General features: G+C 36.0%; 11 protein-coding genes and 1 non-coding gene across 12 annotated transcripts; all 12 read left to right on the forward strand. All coding sequences in view use genetic code 4, as the record gives it.

Moving 5' to 3' along the window:
- The first annotated feature begins 125 nt into the window (after positions 1-125).
- On the forward strand, positions 126-2,358 carry NCU16018 (NADH dehydrogenase subunit 1). The gene is made up of 2 exons: positions 126-765; positions 1,886-2,358. Exons 1-2 carry the CDS (start codon positions 126-128, stop codon positions 2,356-2,358), a joined length of 1,113 nt encoding a protein of 370 aa, YP_009126719.1.
- Positions 943-1,857, forward strand: NCU16019 (group I intron endonuclease). Its single transcript has one exon. The coding sequence runs from the start codon at positions 943-945 to the stop codon at positions 1,855-1,857; it is 915 nt and encodes a 304-aa protein (YP_009126720.1).
- A 134-nt stretch (positions 2,359-2,492) lies between the features above and the next one.
- On the forward strand, positions 2,493-4,499 carry NCU16021 (laglidadg endonuclease). Its single transcript has one exon. It carries the CDS (start codon positions 2,493-2,495, stop codon positions 4,497-4,499), a length of 2,007 nt encoding a protein of 668 aa, YP_009126722.1.
- NCU16020 (NADH dehydrogenase subunit 4) lies at positions 2,493-5,574 on the forward strand. Its single transcript has 2 exons — positions 2,493-3,150; positions 4,601-5,574. Exons 1-2 carry the CDS (start codon positions 2,493-2,495, stop codon positions 5,572-5,574), a joined length of 1,632 nt encoding a protein of 543 aa, YP_009126721.1.
- A 662-nt stretch (positions 5,575-6,236) lies between these two features.
- NCU16022 (hypothetical protein) lies at positions 6,237-6,782 on the forward strand. Its single transcript has one exon. The coding sequence runs from the start codon at positions 6,237-6,239 to the stop codon at positions 6,780-6,782; it is 546 nt and encodes a 181-aa protein (YP_009126723.1).
- A 294-nt stretch (positions 6,783-7,076) lies between these two features.
- Positions 7,077-7,499, forward strand: NCU16023 (hypothetical protein). Its single transcript has one exon. It carries the CDS (start codon positions 7,077-7,079, stop codon positions 7,497-7,499), a length of 423 nt encoding a protein of 140 aa, YP_009126724.1.
- Positions 7,500-10,625: 3,126 nt separating this feature from the next.
- Positions 10,626-10,790, forward strand: NCU16024 (ATPase subunit 8). Its single transcript has one exon. It carries the CDS (start codon positions 10,626-10,628, stop codon positions 10,788-10,790), a length of 165 nt encoding a protein of 54 aa, YP_009126725.1.
- Positions 10,791-11,526: 736 nt separating this feature from the next.
- Positions 11,527-12,969, forward strand: NCU16026 (laglidadg endonuclease). The gene has a single exon. The coding sequence runs from the start codon at positions 11,527-11,529 to the stop codon at positions 12,967-12,969; it is 1,443 nt and encodes a 480-aa protein (YP_009126727.1).
- Positions 11,527-13,687, forward strand: NCU16025 (ATPase subunit 6). The gene is made up of 2 exons: positions 11,527-11,876; positions 13,252-13,687. The coding sequence occupies exons 1-2, from the start codon at positions 11,527-11,529 to the stop codon at positions 13,685-13,687; spliced, it is 786 nt and encodes a 261-aa protein (YP_009126726.1).
- Positions 13,688-15,047: 1,360 nt separating this feature from the next.
- On the forward strand, positions 15,048-15,272 carry NCU16027 (ATPase subunit 9). The gene has a single exon. It carries the CDS (start codon positions 15,048-15,050, stop codon positions 15,270-15,272), a length of 225 nt encoding a protein of 74 aa, YP_009126728.1.
- Positions 15,273-15,968: 696 nt separating this feature from the next.
- Positions 15,969-16,721, forward strand: NCU16028 (cytochrome c oxidase subunit 2). The gene has a single exon. It carries the CDS (start codon positions 15,969-15,971, stop codon positions 16,719-16,721), a length of 753 nt encoding a protein of 250 aa, YP_009126729.1.
- Positions 16,722-20,301: 3,580 nt separating this feature from the next.
- NCU16228 lies at positions 20,302-20,374 on the forward strand. The gene has a single exon. It is a non-coding gene; the product is annotated as a tRNA-Arg (tRNA).
- The last annotated feature ends 906 nt before the right edge of the window (positions 20,375-21,280 follow it).

Genomic DNA, 21,280 nt, shown 5'->3' on the forward strand with positions numbered 1-21,280 from the left:
TCAATTCCAATTATTAAAAGATTCGAGGGCCCGTGGGGCCTTGAATCAACCCCGGAGGGGGGTCGATTCTTCATCTCGATCTTCTTCTTCTGCTTCTTCATCATTTAATCTAATTTTTTTTTTTTATGTTTTATTCCCTAACAATAATCTCGATTTTAGAAGTTCTTTTGGTATTAGTTCCCTCTTTATTAGCAGTAGCTTATGTGACAGTAGCGGAAAGAAAAACTATGGCAAGTATGCAAAGAAGATTGGGTCCGAATGCCGTAGGTTACCTAGGACTTTTGCAAGCATTTGCTGATGCTTTGAAACTTTTACTAAAAGAATATGTAGCACTTACACAAGCTAATATGACATTATTCTTTTTAGGTCCTGTTATTACATTAATTTTTTCTCTTTTAGGTTACGCAGTAATACCTTATGGACCGTCATTGGTTATTCAGGATGTGAATTTAGGTATATTATATATGTTGGCTGTTTCTTCTCTAGCGACCTACGGAATACTTTTAGCTGGATGAAGTGCTAATAGTAAATATGCTTTTTTAGGGTCATTAAGAAGTGCAGCCCAATTAATTAGTTATGAGTTAGTCTTAAGTTCTGCGATACTTTTAGTTATTATGTTAACTGGAAGTTTTAATCTTGGTGTGAATACTGAATCTCAAAGGGCTGTTTTATTTGTATTACCTTTATTGCCTATATTTATTATATTTTTTATTGGATCGATTGCGGAAACTAATCGTGCCCCCTTTGATTTAGCTGAGGCTACTAATATGATTTGGTCTCATTAAAGATCACAAATTGCTGGAAACTCCTTTGAGGCTAGGACAATCAGCAAGGAAGTTAACATATAATGTTAAAACCTTCAGAGACTAGACGTGATCATTTAATAGACGCCTTGCGGCTCTATTAGATAAGGTATAGTCCAAATTTGTATGTAAATACAAAATGATAAAAAAAATGAAATCATATATAAATATGAACTCTACCGTTACTACCTTAGGTGCGAACTATTTAGTTCATACAGGTTATTTTAATACTATATCTAGATTAAAAGTTTGTACAATAGCTAGTTATAGATATTATTCTACTTCAAAATCAGATTCACAATCATCTGATTTACCTCCTGTTCCTATTTTTACTATTAATAATCTAAATAATAAAGACTCTATTAAATCTTCTAGAATATTATTAAAAGACAAAGGAGGTATTTATTCTTTTATTAATACAGTCAATAATAATCAATATATCGGAAGTGCCAAGGATTTTTATTTAAGACTTAATGAACATTTGGAAAATAAGAAGTCTAATATTGCTTTACAAAAAGCATTTACTAAGTATGGCTTAGATAAATTTATATTTTGTATATATGAATATTTCACATACGAAAGCAAAATTATAAGTCATAAAGCTTTAACTGATCTAGAGACTAGTTATATTAACAGATTTAATTTTGATAATCTTTACAATTTTAAAGCTATAGCTACAAGCTCTTTAGGTTATAAACATACAGAAGAAGCAAGATTAAAGATGGTTGATTATTATAAGGATAAAAATAATCATCCTATGTTTGGTAAAACTCATACTGAAGAAGCACTAGGTTTAATTAGTAAACCAGGTGAATTAAATCCTATGTTTGGTAAAAAACATAGTGAAGCTACTAAGGCGTCTATGAGTGAAAAAAAGAATAAATATCCTTTAGGTGTAGGTATTTATGATTTAGAGGACAATTTAATTTTAAAGTTTAGTAATAATGTAGAGCTAGCTAAATATTTAGGTATTTCTAAGGTTACAGTAGGTAAGTATTTAAATTCGGGTCTTGTATATAATAAAACTTATCGGTTTAAACCTATACAAGATTAGATATGGTTGTTTTATTTTTTGGAATCAGAATTAGTTAGTGGTTTTATGACAGAACATGCAGCAGTAGTCTTTGTATTCTTTTTCTTAGCCGAGTATGGTAGTATAGTTTTAATGTGTATACTTACAAGTATTTTGTTTCTAGGAGGTTATTTATTTATAAATCTTAAAGATGTCTTTAATATTCTTGATTTTGTATATTCCAATTTATTTATATTTGAAATTAATTGAATGGTTTCTGAAAGATCTTATACAGAAGATTTCTTTAACAATTATAAATCCATATTAGAAGGATGGCTATATGGATGAATTATAGGATTAAAAAGCTCTATAATGATATTTATTTTTATATTAGGGAGAGCATCTTTCCCTAGAATACGTTATGATCAATTAATGGGTTTTTGTTGAACAGTTTTATTACCTATAATCTTTGCGTTAATAATCTTAGTGCCTTGTATTTTAGAAAGTTTTTACATTTTGCCATGAAATTTAAACCTTTTTTAATCATGAAGGGTAATGGCGTTCTTAATAAAAAATAATAATAATACCTGCCAGCATAGATATTATTGAAAAAATATTAGTTCCACCGGTTAATTCATAGTTAATGGTGTAGTCTTTTCGTGTGCTATTAGTAAATAATGAAGAAAGAATTCTTAATGTTTTTATTTGCTTTATTAATAATTCCTATTATAGGAATATTTATTATATGATCTACACAGTTTTATTCTAAAATGTATCAATATCCTTTTTATTATATGCCTTATCCTTTTAAAAAAGTGGTTATAACAGAAGGAGCAAATTCTTGTATGTTGAAAGATGGATCTTGATCACAAGTTGTATTGACAGATAGTGATGATATGTTCATACAAAACGAAACTGCCCCTAAAGTAGTTGCATTTATAATTTCTATATTGAATTTAATGGTATCATTATTAGTATATATACTATTTGATTTTAGTAATAACCAATTTCAATTTATACAAGAACACTATGATTTGAGTTTTTATGATATATATTTAGGTGTGGATGGTATTTCAATATATTTTGTTTTATTAACTACAATAATAATACCTATAGCTTTAATGTCGAATTGAAATTCGATAACAAACAATGTAAAATCATACTTAATCATAATGTTATTATTGGAAACTTTGTTATTAGCAGTCTTTTTAGTCTTAGATATACTATTATTTTATATATTTTTTGAAAGTATATTGCCTCCATTATTTATATTAATCGGTTTATTTGGATCAAGTAATAAAGTAAGAGCTAGTTTTTATATTTTTTTATATACATTTATCCTTAAGTGTAAAAGAGCCAAACACCGGGTAAGCCCTAAAGCTCTAGTAACCAAGGTTGTTAAGGAAACTTTACAACTGGCCTGATTAATGCCTCAGGGTATGGTAAAATCACTAGTTTTCATACATGAAAAGCTACTTTTAGTAGTAGATATATGGGTGATCGCGGATCTAAATCATCCTTTTAAAGCTCAATGTAAAAAAGCAGCTGCTAAGGGTGTAAAAGAGCAACGAGTAGACGGTTCTTTGAGTTCCACTCCCCCCCTACAAGTAGGGGGTTTGCGAAGAATGGAGCTCATAAGGTGTACTCTAGTCGCTGGGAAACCAGTTTTAGGGAGAAAAATTCATTATTGTCCTAGGGGTCCGGCACCTTCAAATCGAGTGAAGGTGCCAGGAGATTATATTATAATTACGCATAATAGATTCATACACTCCCAGAAGTCCACTCAAAGAGTGGATCCTTGATTTGTAACAGGATTTATAGATGCTGAGGGGTGTTTTATGATAGGGTTAACAAAAAGTGAAAAATATAGAATGGGTTATCAAGTAACAGCGATATTTAAAATTAGTTTACATAGCAAAGATTATGATTTACTATGTCAAATTAGAAATTATTTTGGTGTAGGTATAATTATTAAACATGGGGAAACTACATTACAATATCTGGTTAGGTCAATAAAAGATTTAGATGTCATTATATCTCATTTTGATGCATATCCATTGATTAGTCAAAAATGATCTGATTATAAACTTTTTAAAGAAGCAGTTGCATTAATTAAAAATAAAGAACATATAACTAAAGAAGGATTTAAAAAGATTCTTTCTTTAAAAGCTTCTATTAATTTAGGTTTATCAGATGAATTGCAATTAGTTTTTCCTAATATTACACCAGTAGCTAGACCTTTACCTGTGCTCAGCGAGAAAAAAAAGATTAAAAACTTTAATTATATAGCAGGTTTAACTAGTGGTGATGGGTGTTTTTTTATCTCTATCCGTAATTCTTCTTATACTAAATCAGGAAAATCTGTGGTATTAAAATTTCAAATTGTTCAAAATAGTAGAGATGTCGAATTAATCCAAACGTTAGTATCTACTCTTGGATGCGGTAGAGTAGAGTTATGTTTAAAGCAATCTGCTGCATATTATGTTGTAACTAAATACGAAGATATTCTGAAAAAATTCATCCCACTTTTTGACAATCATCCTATTAAAGGTGTAAGAGCTTTAGATTATTCAGATTTTAAAAAAGTAGTTCTTTTAATGAAGAATAAATCTCATTTAACTGAAGAAGGTCTAATTGAAATCCAATCTATCAAATCAAATATGAATCGAAACCGTGCAAATTAGCTAATGATAGCTAGTAATTATATAATATAATAGGCTGCCGGTTAGCCGGTATGAATTAAAGTAACCCCTAAATTAAAGATAACACATTTATTATGTGAACGTATTGGGATCCTTATTTTTATTACTGTCTATTTTAACTATGTCTTCAATAATGGGAACAACTTATTTTGACGCATTATTAAAAAGTAACTTTGATTATACTATTCAAATATTTTTATTCTGTGGTATATTTATAGCTTTTGCTGTTAAAACTCCAACTATTTTTTTAAATAATTGGTTATTGAAAGCTCACGTAGAATCACCTTTAGGTGGTAGTATAGTACTAGCAGGTATCGTTTTAAAATTAAGTTTATATGGAATATTTAGATTAATTTTACCTTTATTGCCTAAAGCTTCCTTAAATTATACTTATATAATATTTGTCATAGGTGTAATTACTATAATATATGCTAGTTTTAGTACATTAAGAACTACAGATATAAAAGAATTGATTGCATACAGTTCAGTGTCTCATGCTGCAGTATATCTAATAGGAGTATTTAGTAATACAATCCAAGGAATTGAAGGTGGTATACTCTTAGGTTTAGCACATGGCTTTACAAGCCCCGCTTTATTCTTTATTGTAGGAGGTGTGTTATATGATCGTTCCGGAACTCGCTTAATTCATTATTACAAAGGAATTGCTCAAATGGCACCTTTACTTTCTCTGCTTTTCTTTATCTTCTCCTTGGCTAATTGTGGAGTACCCCTTACATTAAATTTTGTAGGTGAATTTATGTCATTATATGGAGTATTTGAAAGATTACCCCTATTAGGTCTGCTGGCTAGTTCTTCAATTGTATTTTCCGCTGCGTATAGTATTTTCTTATTTAACAGGGTAGCTTTTGGAGGAAGCTTTTCGAAATTCTTCGAAAATAGTATTATCGATTTAACTAAAAGAGAATTCTATGCACTAATTTTTTTAGGAGTATTAGTAGTATTCTTAGGTATTTATCCATCTATTATATTAGATGGTCTTCATTACAATGTATCTAGTTTAATTTACAGTTACGGCTGTAAATTTTGCCTTGGCTAATTCGGTAGCAATCAGGTAATGACTTTCCACTCGGCCCCCCCTCCAGCGAAGCTGGAGGGGGTAGCGAGTGGAAGCATTCATGAATGCAATAAATAATATAATTTCCCTCCCCCCCCCTGCAGTACTGCAGGGCGGGGGAAAGGGTACATCCACCCCTCCGGGGTGGAATCGATTCTCGGTCAAAAATAATTAGTAGTGAAAACAAAAGTCTAGAAACGTTCGAATCGTGAGGGCCCGCCTTAAAAATAATTCGCACGTCGAATAGCCGAAAGGATAGGAGACGTGCGATAGGGGAGTTTATATTTTGATGAAAGCCGCAAGGCGTCTATTTATATCTCCCTTATAGAGATTATTCAATAAAATAAGGTCAAACTTATTATTCGGGGGACCCCGCCCCCCCTTCGGGGGGCGGGGCCCATAAGCAAAAAGAGGTGGGGCTAAAATCCTGCACCGATGGTGAAGGATTTTATCCCTTTGTTTTGGACCTGACGGGGTGGGTGACGCTTAACCGATCTCCGGTACCTGGCTATTAACTACACCTATCCCAATTAACCCTACTAATTATAACCCTACTAATTATAACAATCACCATAACCTTTCGTTATTAAATTAACGTCAATGCTTGGTAGTATTACAATATTATATTAAATTTCTTTTAAAACATGGACATAACTTTACAAAAAGCGGTAATAATAACGGTAGCTCGTATTCAATCTAATGAAATTTTAGCTTTCTTAATGCGTGATTATAGCGAATTTAGTACTGCAGATTTCGTGGCTATTTTACCTCCTATTGTTGTAGGTATTGGTTCAGCATCCATCGCTACTGCTGCCCTGCTAGTCATTTTAATGGAAATACATCGTAGAGGTCATATATCTGATCGAACGGTTCATATAGACGGTCAGCCCCTCAATGACGAAGTAGTAAATGCTTTAAATGAAGTTAATGAGACGGTGTCTACCGCTACTGACTTGGTGGATAGAACTACATCATTAGTAGAAGGACAGGGCGGGGAGATAGCTGCTAGGGAATTAGATCGAGTTAGAAATATTTTTGATTATGCTAATGATATACGTAGAAACTTAAATGAAATCCTAGCTCGTCTCCCAGAGGAAGGTATTGCTCTAAGAAATATTGATATAGATGAATTTAGAACAATAACCACTGACTTTTTAGATGCATTCGAACAATTCATGAATATTTTATAAAGGACTAATGTAGTTTTTTGAATTAATTTATTTGTATAGCCTTCGCTAAGTATACTAAGGCAAATAAGCTCTCTGCGCAAACCTCTAGGGGTAGGTTATTACAGACCCTATAAAAATAACCTATCCCTCAGAGAGAGAGTATAGCACCAAATTTGGTTTTATTCTTTGCAGTGTCCTTAATAAGTTCTAAGTAGTGTTACACATGTGAAATTAATTCCTTACAATCCAATCCATTGATTGTAATTGAAAAGATTTCACCAAAGGAAATACAAGTATGGGGTCGGTATCACTAAGATGAGCGGGGCTCATTTTGCAGCACACAGTGTAGCATTCGGGACAGTGTTAGGAGTATTCGCTTCACATAGGACGTTAAGTTTGTTAATTATAACAAACAACTGCTTGTTGTCACAGCATGTCGCTGTGCTAACATCAAAAAGTCCAGCCTCTTGTCTGGCTGATGACTGATCCTTCCGAATCATCATCATCATCATTCCACGCGTTGCCTGGAGTCAGGTCGAGTTCGTTCGTCTTGGAGTCGGGCGTTGTATGTTCATAGTGTATGACTGGGGTGGGGACCCAGCCACACACTATGTCGAATCGGGGGACCCCGGCCCCCTTCGGGGCCGGGCCCTATGTAATTTGTTAGTGGGTGACGAACTCACTCTCCGCACCCCCCCGCAAACCTGCCCCCTGCAGTACTGCAGGGGAGTGGTGTAATAAGTGGTTAAAAACATTAACTTTTTTAACTTTTTTCGCTACCCCCTCCAGCTTCGCTGGAGGGGGGGAAGAACATTGAAACTACCTTATTATATCCCTCCACTCCACTGCAGTACTGCAGGGGGATGGAGGAATCTAACTTACTTACTTATTTATTTATTTATATACAACCACTCCTGCAGCACTGCAGGAGTGTAATAACTACTTGATATAACTAACAATCCCTGCTATGTAAAAAGGCAAAGCGATTCTTTAGACATTTTTTAGAATATTCATATTAATTTCTTAAGATTCCACCACTCCGAGGGGGGTTGATTTTTAGAAGAATTAAGAGAATTCTAGTGGATTTTTATCTGATCAAGGATTAGCTAATTTCTTATATAAACTCAAACAACCACCTCCAAGGAATAAACAACTACAATTATACCCCCCTCATGCAGCAAATAATAATAGGAACTGTTGTAGGTTTAACACAGTTTAGAATTAAAAGATTGCTTGCATATAGTACAATCTCTCATCTAGTAATAATAGGAACTGTTGTAGGTTTAACACAGTTTAGAATTAAAAGATTGCTTGCATATAGTACAATCTCTCATCTAGGTTTTATTTTATTAGCTTTAAGTGTTTCCACACAAAGTGTGGAGTCCACACAAGCATTTATATTTTGGGAGGAGTGAAATTACAGGGAGATTAAAATAGTTTAATCTGTAAGAACATTAAGATGGCGATTCCACTCGGCCCCCCCTCCAGCGAAGCTGGAGGGGGTAGCGAGTGAAAGCTTTTAATAAAGTTGGATTGCCATGACCGCTTAGAGCGTTGGTCCCTATCTTCCTCAGTAGTTTACTGCTGAGGAAGGTAGAGCAGTCAGCAAAGAGGACGGACCGTAAAGCCATACATCGAGGGAATAGTAAACCCCAGCTACCCTACAGATTTTAATCTGTAGGGTAGCCTTATGGAATAGAGGAAAAAATTTTCCTAACGTAAATACCTTAATGCCTCCCAGGAGATAAGTATCATTGATGTTATCCTAGTACCTATTTTCACCTATAATCACTTGTCGCTGATAAGCTAGCGCAGGTGCGCTGGTGCCTTGACCCCGGATGGTCGTATTTTTCCTACTATTGACGAGGGTATTCAATATCTAGGAGAAATTTCGATTTCTCTAGGTAATATGAACCAGGCTTTGGCCCACTCCATTGGGTATTATCGGTTGAAAAGAGGTGTCAAAGATTCTCCTGATGTTTATCTCACCAGCCCCCTTCCCCCAACACCTTTCCCTGATATCCACTAATAAGTGGAAGTCCTTGGTTATCAACTCAATTTTGTTCGTAGCCTCTATTTTAAGATAAGCCACCCCGGAGGGGTGGAACTTATTGAGATTTTAGGAAAGGTAAAATTAGCAGTTAGCTGGATTCTCATGGAAGAAATCCGATCTTAGTTCTTTGTTGCAAGGATTTCTAGTCTTAAAGACTTCTGTACTTCGCAACCCCCTCCTTTGCAATTAAGCAAAGGAGGGGGGTAGAAGGAGTTTTATGAGTATATTACTTGTTAAACCTCCTCAACACTAATTAGCGACCCCTATTCCTCGGGTCGCTGTAAAATTAGTGAACAGAAGCCTTTGAAGGCTCCTTTCAATATTAGAACAGTAATGTGGTTATCACCAATAATATGTAAGTCAATACCCGGAGACGGCTCTGGAAGATAGATTTGAGGTCTGTGGATTTTTATAAAAGAACGTTTGATAAAATAGACAAAGGAGGATTAATTATGGTTAAAGTTATTATACCGGACAATAACTAATTTTAATTTCATATTTTTCCTGTAAGTGTCGGTAACACTTACTAGAGCCGCAAGGCGTCTATTTTATTAAACCCCTTGTCTTTTTTAGGATCTTCAGATTTTGAGTTGAAGTTAATGAGAACTCGAAGGGGTTGACCTATGTATTATCGGAGTCATGGTGCCACAGAACGATAGGGTCCCCACAACGAAGTTGTGGGGTCCCCCGATTTAGTTCGAGGAATTAGAAGGGAACCAAAGGATCATATAAGTTGCAATTTATACATTTGATGTTGAAGATCGATGTAGAAATTGTATATGAAATTGAGACTTCGAGTATTAGGTCCGGATAATACTCTACTTTCCACTCGACCCCCCCTCACCAATCTTACTTAAACTCAAATGTTGAGGATCAGCATTAGCAACTCATTTAAAATCCTTGTGATCCTTCTTGAAATCTTTCAAATATTTAAAATCATTACTTTTATCAGATGAAAAAATTTCTTGATTTTGATCACTATTTCCATTTCCATTCGTTGAAAATAATCGTGCTGCAATTTTAATGTGATATCTGGGCAAATAAAAATTAATCATAATATAAATATTTACACCCAATATCTCGATTTGGCTTTTGTGTCGAGTTTGGCGGGCCCTCATTCTATGCGTTCCTTGGGATACGGAATTCTGCATGATCCACTGCCCCGATCTACCCATCCAACTCCCGAGGCGTAGGCCGTTACCCTACGTCCCTGGTATAGGGATCGATGATCCCGTGGAGCCCAACTGGATTCACGTATCTTCTCCCATACAACTTCCACTCCGCTTCCATTGTATGAGGTAGTAAGCCTTTACGATTCTTTAATTACTTTCCATTAGCGGGTTTCATTAAAGATACCAAAAGGCTAGACCGCCTTACCTTTCCTATTTGGTGCACCGCTCCTGGCCGGGGGTTGAGAAGTAATGAGACGCCTGGCGGCTCTACTTTTCAGACGCCTCGCAAATCATAATATATCCTTTTACTAAATATAATAGAAACTAGTCTCTACTTCTATTAGAAGATTCACTTCAACATTATGCTTCCTCCGAAGGCAGGCAGGACTCCTTCGGCAGGAGGAGGAAGAAAAAAGGATAAAATTAAGGTATTCTTTAAAAGGTGTTTCCACTCTACGAGTGGAATCCACCCCGGACCCCACGAATACGGCCCACACACGAAGGTGTGTGGGGTATTCGTGGGGCCCTAGTAGTGAAGCAGCGAGGGGAGCCGAGGCTAAGAATTCATTATAACCTTTCGTTATTAAATTAACGTCAATGCTTGGTAGTATTACAATATTATGATTAATTAGTAAAAAAATGCCTCAATTAGTTCCATTTTATTTTGTTAATGAAATAACTTTTACTTTTGTAATAATAACTCTTATGGTTTATATTTTATCTAAATATATTTTACCTAGATTTGTTCGTTTATTCTTATCTCGTACTTTTATATCAAAACTTTCTGATATATCAAAAAAATAATTTGTCTTATTTTTTTTAGCTTCCCCCGTGCTGAACTGTGGGGCGGGAAAAGCTAAAAAAAATAATATGTCTTATTTTTTTTAGCTTCCCCCGTGCTTAACTGTGGGGCGGGAAAAGCTAAAAAAAATAATATGTCTTATTTTTTTTTAGCTTCCCCCGTGCTGAACTGTGGGGCGGGAAAAGCTAAAAAAAAAAAATAAGCGCCAGCGTGAAGCTAAAGCTAAAAACAAATTAGTAAACTGGGCTACTACAGTCTAAAAGGTTAAAAAATTAAAACCTTAAAAATATTTTAAGGTTTTAATTTTAAGGCTCCTTCGGAATAGGACTAAAAAAAAAAAAATTCGCTTAGCCTCCTGAAGGGGAACCCGAAGAGTAAGGAGGCTAAGCTAATTTTTTTGGAAAGAGCCTCCGAAGAGGGGTAGGAGACTACCAAAAAAAACTGATGAAGGCTCGGGGGGAGACCCGACGAATACGGCCCACACACGAAGGTGTGTGGGGTATTTGTGGGGTATTTGTCGGGTACTATTTTTGAGGTAGAGAAAATAATACAGCTCCCCTTGGCTTAATTTTTTTTATTTTTTTTTAGCTTGGTTAAGGAGGAAGACCTTGAAGAAGAGGGTGGGTAATATGTGTTAAGTAAGGCTATTTAAAATTTAATATTTAATATTTAATGTTTAATATTAAATAACCATGGATATTTAAAGGTCCTATCATTCAAGCTTAAAGTACATTATTTATGAGTACTTTAAGCTTTAATAATATATCGACAGAAGTCCTTAGCCCATTAAATCAATTTGAAATAAGAGATTTATTAAGTATAGATGCTTTAGGAAATTTACACATTTCTATAACTAATATTGGTTTTTATTTAACAATAGGAGCTTTCTTTTTCTTGGTTATAAATCTTTTAAGTATAAATTATAATAGATTAGTTAGCAATAGTTGATCTATAAGTCAAGAATCTTTATATGCTACTATTCATAGTATAGTAACAAGTCAAATAAATCCTAGAAATGGTCAAATATACTTTCCATTTATTTATACTTTATTTATTTTTATTTTAATAAACAATCTTATAGGAATGGTTAACAGGAGCCTTTGTATTTTATCATTATTTATTTCAAGCATATTTGGAATATTAGGTATACATAAACCAATATTTCAAAGACTATCATATTCTTCTCTTAATTCAAACTCTCAAGTAAATACACAAATGAACATATCTAAGGATAGCCCTAGGTATAGCTTTAACAATAAAAATACCTTCTATCTTAACCCTGATTATATTACAGGATTTGTGGATGGGGAAGGCTGTTTCTCTCTTTCACTGTTTAAAGATGATAGACGCTTAAATGGTTGACAAGTTAAACCTATATTTAGTATATCTCTTCATAAGAAGGATATTTCACTATTAGAAGCTATTCAAAGAACCTTTAAAGTAGGAAAGATTTATAAACATGGTATTGATTCTATACAATATCGTGTAAGTTCTTTAAAAAATTTACAAATAATCACAGATCATTTTGATAGTTATCCTTTAATAACACAAAAGAGAGCAGATTATCTACTATTTAAACAAGCTATAGCTTTAATAAAAAATAAAGAACATTTATCTTTAGAAGGTTTATTAAAATTAGTAGGAATAAAAGCTACATTAAATTGAGGTCTATCTGACAAATTTAAAGAAAGTTTCCCTACTGTAAAAGCAGCAGTGAGACCTTCAGTAATATACAATACTTCAGATGTTAAGGTTAAAAGCTTAAACTGAATTAGAGGATTTATAGAAGGTGAAGGATGTTTCCAAGTTATAACTCAAAATTCCCCCCCCCGAAGGGGGGGGTGGCGAAATGTTTGGTTAAGATTTTCACTAACTCAGCATATTAAAGATGAAGAGTTATTGAAGGATATAGCTATTTATCTAAATATGGGTAGATATTACAAATCACCAACACGTAATGAAGGTCAATACTTAATAACAATATTTTCAGATATAAATAATAAGCTAATACCTTTCTTAAAAGAGTACCCATTATTGGGAGTTAAACAGGAAGATTTCTTAGATTTTGTAAAGATAGCCAAACTAATAGAATCTAAAACTCATTTAACTGATGAAGGATTAGATACAATAAAGCTAATTCAAAGTAATATGAATAGCAAAAGAATAATAAAAGAAGAATAGATAAAAGTTTAGATAATTGGTAATATCAAAAATAAATAACAATAAAATACAATAAATTTCACTATGTGCTGGGAACTTCTAATGCCTTTAGGTACCAAATAATGGTAAAAATCTTAAAGGATGAAACAATGAATAATCAGCAGGAAATAAAAATAACAAGCCATGTTATGAGTAAGATCCTCAGAGACTACAAGTGAAAAATTACTTAACACTGTTTTACAATAACAATTAAGTAATTAAGATATAGTCCACCACGGTAAGTCTATAAGACTTACTCTGCTGTCCTTATAGTTTCGCAAGTACAAGCCATTTTGTAGTGACATTTGCTCTTAGTTTCACTATAGTTTTAGGAGCAACTATTTTAGGTTTCCAAAAACATGGATTAGAATTTTTCTCTCTATTAGTTCCAGCAGGTTGTCCTTTAGCCCTTCTTCCTCTGTTAGTTTTAATTGAATTCATTTCTTATTTAGCAAGAAATATATCTTTAGGATTAAGATTAGCAGCTAACATCTTATCAGGTCATATGTTGTTACATATTTTAGCAGGATTTACTTACAATATAATGACAAGCGGTATTATCTTCTTCTTTTTAGGTTTAATACCTTTAGCTTTTATTATAGCTTTCTCAGGATTAGAGTTAGGAATTGCCTTCATCCAAGCTCAAGTTTTTGTAGTTTTAACTAGCGGATACATTAAAGACGCATTGGATCTACATTAGAACAGTCCTGTGCAGTCCTTTAACAAAATTACGCTGCTTTAGGTGACACCTGAAAGCGGTCCACCCTCCTCTTACGTATCCGAAGGATACTAAAGGTCCCCAATATCAAGTTAAAGTCACATATGCAATCAAATAGTTAAACGTCTCGTTGTAACTTGATAAGATTACTCTATTCGAGGTCTCTTATAGCAAATAGAGAGAGGAATGCCCACTCGCAAACGGGTTCGGTACTTAAAATGAACAGAGATACGCAAGTTCGCATCTGAAAAAGTGGACGGAGAAGGAACTTATGCCACTCTACCGAGTGGTTGTAGCAAATGCAGAATCGACCCGCTATAGGTTTAACTTCTCCTAGGATGTAGTTTGGGAGGCACGCCCAAACTATAAAAGTGCTAAGGGGTAGGAAGGTTCGAATCCTGAGTTCCCACCACCATGGGTGGCGTGCCTCGAGAAGGGGGCGTGCCTCTGGATAGCTTGCGCTTATTTTTTTTTTTAGCCGTCCCCCCGCCCTGCAGTACTGCAGGGGGGGGAAGCTAAAAAAAATTAAAGAGGTGGCCAGAGGCTAAAAAAAAAAATGCTAGCTTTAGCTAAAAAAAAAATAACCGATAAACCAAATTTTTAATAGCATATATAGACGACTAATTTAATTATATTAGTCTGAGCGGAGCTAAGCTGTGCGGATTAGGATTAGGATTAATCCTAATCGTACTTAATGATTATCTTTAATAATATGAAATAAATATGAATATTTATTTCACCATGTAACATTAATAATGTTAATGTGTGATTTAATTTGGTACGTATCACGTAAGGGGAATGATGGATGATACATTATGCTATGTAATGATGTAATGTAATGTAATGTAATGTTATATCCACTATGTACTGCAAATGTAATCATCTGATAGATAATATAAAATGTAACTTAATGTAACTTAACTTAATGTAATGTAATGTAACTTAATGTAACTTAATGTTATGTAACTGTAATGTAATATTTTGTAATGTAACTGTAATGTAACTTAATATAATGTAACTGTAATGTAATATAATGTACAGTAATGTAACTGTAATGTAATGTTACATTACATGTAATGTAATGTAATGTATTGTAATGTAATCTTTATATGTAATGTACTAAAGATTACGATAGCTAGCCAGTTATATACTGGCTAGCTATCGTATGATTATTGTAGCCATTAGGGATAGCCTAATGGCTACTTGATTATCATTAGATATACTGCAACAGCAGTAAATACACTGTTGTCGGGAGCCTCAGTGGTATTTGCTGCTTTGCGGTGGTGGAATTGAAGAGGTTACTAGATTCTAGTTAATTTTTGATTCCACCATTGTATATATAATGATACAAGTAGCTAAAATAATAGGAACAGGGCTAGCTACCACAGGTTTAATCGGAGCTGGTATAGGTATTGGAGTTGTATTTGGCTCATTAATAATAGGGGTTTCAAGAAACCCTTCGTTAAAAAGTCAATTATTTGCATATGCAATTTTAGGTTTTGCTTTCTCGGAAGCGACAGGATTATTTGCTTTGATGATGGCTTTTTTACTTCTTTATGTTGCATAGTAATGATAGAGATTAGGAATAAAATGATGTATGGCTGCTTAAATAAAAAATATGGCTGCTCTTCCTGCTTAGCTAGCTAGCTAGCTTCGAGGGACCCCACGAATACGGCCCACACACGAAGGTGTGTGGGGTATTCGTGGGGGGCCCCCTCCTACTTCCTGCCTACGAAGTCTAGGCAGGCAGGAAGCAGCCTTAATAATTTAGCTAGCCATAATATCGCGACCACCCTCCTCCACTCAACCCCCCCCTTGGCGGCCCCCATCTTTCCCCCGCCCTGCAATACTGCAGGGGGGCATAATTAAATGTGATGGGGACCTTGAGCAAAGGAGGGGGTACGCGAGTGGAGGAGGGTGGTACTTTTTTGGGAGGGAAGCTGAGCGAAGCTGAGCGAAGCTGAGCGAAGTGAGCGAAGTGTGCGAAGCTGAGCGAAGGTAATTCATTTTTTTGGGCCCCCGCCCCGAAGGGGGCGGGGTCCCCCGAAAAAACAAAGGACGCTAGCGTAGCCTAACCTTATGAGCAGCAGGCTATAAAAACCCATTAGGCACAGGGTATACTTCGTTAGTGGATAAGAATTAGCCTAGCCTTAATATACAATACAGTTTAATGTTATATTTAAATTCTATATTTTATGAAAAGATATAATATATTTATTATTATGGTTTAATATTCAATATAGAATATTCTATTTCTTTTTTTATGGGATTATTATTTAATAATTTAATTATGAATTTTGATGCTCCAAGCCCATGAGGTATCTATTTTCAAGATAGTGCTACTCCTCAGATGGAAGGTTTAGTTGAATTACATGACAATATTATGTACTATCTGGTGGTAATACTATTTGGTGTAGGATGAATCTTATTATCTATAATAAGAAATTATATCAGTACAAAATCACCAATTTCACATAAATATTTAAATCACGGTACATTAATCGAATTAATATGAACTATTACTCCAGCAGTAATATTAATATTAATTGCTTTCCCTTCATTTAAGTTGCTATATTTAATGGATGAAGTTAGTGATCCTTCAATGTCAGTTTTAGCAGAGGGGCACCAATGATATTGAAGTTACCAATATCCTGATTTCTTAGATTCAAATGATGAATTTATAGAATTTGATTCATATATAGTACCGGAATCCGATTTGGAAGAAGGAGCACTAAGAATGTTAGAGGTGGATAATAGAGTTATCCTTCCTGAACTAACACACGTTAGATTTATCATCACTGCAGGTGATGTGATACATAGCTTCGCTGTTCCATCTTTAGGTGTTAAATGTGATGCTTATCCTGGGAGATTAAATCAAGTATCTGTTTTTATTAACAGAGAAGGAGTATTCTATGGTCAATGCTCTGAAATCTGTGGTATATTACACAGTTCTATGCCTATAGTTATAGAGTCAGTATCTCTAGAAAAATTCCTTACTTGATTAGAAGAACAGTAAGACGATAAAATAGTTTTTGGCTAAATAAAGGAACTCGGGGGACCCCACGAATACGGCCCACACACGAAGGTGTGTGGGGTATTCGTGGGGCCCTATGTATTTGAGTATGAAGCCATCTAGTGGTTATCTCTCCCCCCCTCCCCGCAGGTTTGCGGGGGGGGAGCGAGGGGGTAGCGATAAAAAGTTTCTAATATGAAGAGGATGACTTATGGAATTAACTCCACTCCCCCCCCCCTTAAGGGGGGGAGTGGAGTGGAACGGAATTAACTCCACTCGCTCCCCCCCCCGCAGGTTTGCGGGGGGGAGCGAGTGGAGTGGAACATCCGGGAGGTGGTGGGTTATATTATAAACAATATTCGGGGGACCCCGCCCCCTTCGGGGGCGGGGGGCCCATTAACTGGAAAGCACCCCCCCCTTAAGGGGGGTGCTTTTAATTATTATTATTTTTATAGGTTAATTAGGTTTAAAAGGCTACCCGCCCCCCCCCCTGCAGTACTGCAGGGCGGGGAAGGGTTAAAATAACAAGCAAGTTCCTGAAGTCTGGCGTAGCCTAGCGGAAGGAACCTTGCTTAAATCCAAAAACCTTTTAAAGAGTTACCAAGACTGAACCGGGGGCTAGCCCCCGATTAGGTAATTAATAAGTTTATGTATATCTAGTAAGGGTATAACTCTAATCCCCCTGCAGTACTGCAGGGTGGTGAAGGGGAGGGGCCGGCAGCGGAGCATGTGTATAAACCTACGAACTTAAATCGGGGGACCCCACAACTTCGTTGTGGGGACCCTTTTAATAGATCGATTTCATCGAATAAAGATTTAAGTTCTAGGTTCAGTTTATGGTAGTCATCCATTACTAGCCCCTGCAGTACTGCAGGGGAAAGGTGGTATTTAAATATTTTCTCCCCCCTGCAGTACTGCAGGGCGGGTGAAAGGTTTCCCTTAATTTTCGGGGGACCCCGCCCCCTTCGGGGGCGGGGCCCATTAACTGGAAAGCACCCCCCCCCGCCCCTGCAGTACTGCAGGAGGAGAGGGGTGCTTTATTTGGGTTAAAGATATTTGTAGTTCTAAATAAATATGATAAAAGTATTTTATATACTTTTATCATATCGGTGGGGTACCCTTCAAGGGGGGGGCTAGGCCCCCGTTAAAAAAGGTAAAATTATACATTTTTATACTTTTATCGTAAAAAAAATAAATAAATATGATAAAAGTATTTTATATACTTTTATCATATCGGGGGTGGTTACCCTTCTACACCCCTGCAGTACTGCAGGAGTGGGTATAATAATTTGTTGATTCCTGGTGTGGGTGTTTCCGCGTTCTTCCCCCCCTCCAGCGAAGCTGGAGGGGGTAGCGAAAAAAGTTAATCCTTTCGGTTGAGGATAAAATAATGGGCCCGCCCCCGAAGGGGGCGGGGTCCCCCGAAAATGACTCATTGAATAAAGATTGTTTGATGTTGGAGCCGCAAGGCGTCTTAGACGTAAACCACCCCTCCGGGGTGGATACATGCACTGGAGCGGTACTAAGTTCAAATGACAGTGCCTTGGAAGTTAAAAAGAATGAAAGTAAAGGTATATTGTCTTGAAAAACCAGGGGTCAATTGGGGTTTGATGAGAAAGTTGGATTAAAGGCAATGACAGGGTTTCAAGGCCGTTATTTAGAGAGGGAATTCTTAGTTTATGAGTTTAGGAAAAGGATTTAAAGTATTGATGGGATTAAAAGATTTGAGTATATTGAAAATGGTTTACGTAAAGCTATAGATATTTATGAAAAAGGGGGTCATGTGCTACCTAGTTATCGTGATAAGAGTTTTAGTATAGAGTACGACAATAAGCGTCGTGTTGTTAGTCAATGATCTATAAGTAGTACTATGTATGATACAGTGCCTTGGTGTACGATAAATGATTATGGGCCCCCCGCCCCGAAGGGGGCGGGGTCCCCCGAAAAATAAGGATACTAAAAGAAACGGTAAATACGCCTGTATTTGTAAAAGGAGCGTACGCTGTAGGGGGTGGAAAAGGTTATAAAAGTACTATAGAAACCACCCCTCCGGGGTGGATGCATTCATTAAAGCAGCTTTCTCCGATAGTGAACGTTTTGGTATACCTGAAAATGAGTTTAAAACTTATAATTCCACTCCACTCCCCCCCCCCTTAAGGGGGGGGGAGTGGATTTTAGACGCCTTGCGGCTCTGACCAAGCAAAGAAAGTAAAACTTACAAAAACTAGTATTTCGGGGGACCCCGCTTCGGGGGCGGGGGCCCAAGTTAAAATGTCGTAAAACGATATCGAGAACGGTACCTCGGACAAAAGAAACAGAAGGATTTATAGAGTATGTAAAGAAACGAATAAGTACATTCGATAGTGATCGTTTCTTTAAGAAACGTAATAACGATGAAGATTAAAATGCCTCTTTAAGTATAAGTTTTATCTGATAGAAATATTTAACGCCCTGATCAATAATATACTGAGTAACAGTTCAATTCGTATTTTTAAGTAGATTAGAGCCGCAAGGCGTCTGTGAATTAAATGTAAATGTAAGCTATTTTTTGATAAAATTGTTAGAGGTGTATAAGCGCTCGTTTAGTTTGCTTTGCTTTGTGTGTAAAAAAGTCCACATTTTTTAGATACGAAAAAATGTGGTAAAAAACCGGATTCCACCCCGGAGGGGTGGACGGTAACTGTGACAATTATAGACATGCGGGTGTGTGGGACCATGACATTACGTCAGGTTAACGAAGTATCAGTAAAAATAATAATAGTATGTTTAAATATTATAATGTATGTGTGGTAGTAGTAATAATAATATTATTAAATATTTAATTATTTTTAACTTCGGGAATTTTTAATTATCAAATAAGAATATGAAGGATGCAACGGTTTATTAGTGTAAGAAATATTTTATTATTTTAAAATTAAAAAACAGTATGTTTACAACCTGTGAGGTATCTCACAGGTGTGTTGTTGTTGTTGTTGTAGTTGTTGTTGCTTATAAGTACTAAGTGCTAACTGCTGCCTACTTAAATAGTTTGGTAAAGTATTTATCCTCACATCGTAAGGTGTGGGTAGGATTAAAGTTTGAGTATTGGGCGGATATCCTCGCAACGTTATTTATAATCCATGTGACGAATACCCAACTCTCAAGGCATGGGTACCTGATAGAGTGGGCCTATTTGTGCTTAGTAGGCATCGGCGTGAGTCTAAATCGCAACCCCCTCCTTTCCCCCTGCAGTACTGCAGGGGGGTGGGGAAGGGGAGGGGGAAGAGGAGGGGGGATTTGCCTTTTTCGTTCCCCCGCCCTGCAGTACTGCAGGGGGGGGTGTAATAGAAATATTATATAAGTGCTAAGAGGTAGGACGGTTCGAATCCGGAGGCTAAGAATATTTAAATTTAAATCCCCCCCTCCTCTTACGTATCCGAAGGGAGGCACGCCCCTCAAGGCCCGAGGGGTGGAGGAGGGGGTAGCGAGGAGGGGTAAGGCTCCGCCTCAGCGAGGCTAAATTATTATGATATTTGTTTACGTCATAATTGGATCTTAGTCATAATTAAGTGCCGAGGTTGGGCCACTTAATACAAAGCAAAAAGGTCTGTTAGTCTTAATTGGTAGAGCATAGTGCTACGGACACTAGTATATGAGTTCGAATCTCATACAGGCTTATAGTAGACAAAAAACCGAAGCTGGAGGGATGGTTATTAGTTCTAAGAAGATTAATAAAAGTGCAGATTAATGTTAAAAACAATTAACATGTCTGTTAATATTTTAGGGCCCCCACGAATACGAAGTATTCGTGGGGTCCCCCGATAGTTTTTATTCCCCCTCCATATTTTTTAAAAAAAAAAATATGGAGGGGTAGCGAGAATGTAAAAAAGTTTTTGTAGAATTGTTAGAAGACTGATTGGTGGTTAGTGGTTATTTATAAAAATGCAGATTAGAAAGTCCACATTTGTAAAAAACCTCAAAATTTCGGGGGACCCCGCCCCTTCCCCCCTGCAGTACTGCAGGGCGGGGAAGGGGGCGGGGGCCCAAAAAACTGTGTTTTTTATCAAAATGTGGACACTTTTGTTGACTCATGCGGGTGGGGTGGGGTTTTCTGATGGGTAGGATTAGCGTTCTTAGCTTATGTTCTTTAGCTTTTAAAAAAAACAAAAAAAAACAACAAAACCCCCTTCCCCGCCTGCAGTACTGCAGGGGGGGGCGGGAAAAAAATATAAAAATAATTAGTAGTGGATGATATAACATATAATGATATAAATGAGGACATCAGGTTATGTCAATGATAATAAGGTGTATTATAAAAAATCATAGCCTTATGAGTCGTAGGGTAGCACTTTAGATTATATATGATCGGGTGGGTGGGATATAGTAACAGTTCTTAATTGATTGTGCTAGTTACTAAAAGTATCCTAACAACGACATCACAACCGACTCATATGTTGTTAGGAGAGGGAATAAAAAGCAGGAAATAACAGTATACGGAGCGGGTTATCACTAAGATGAGCGGGGCAGGGGCTCATTTTGCCTATGAGAACAAAAAAAAACGAATACAAAATTATACAACAATA

This window comes from Neurospora crassa, mitochondrion, assembly GCF_000182925.2.
Source record: "Neurospora crassa OR74A mitochondrion, complete genome".
In the NCBI taxonomy this organism is placed as follows: Eukaryota; Fungi; Ascomycota; class Sordariomycetes; order Sordariales; family Sordariaceae; genus Neurospora; species Neurospora crassa.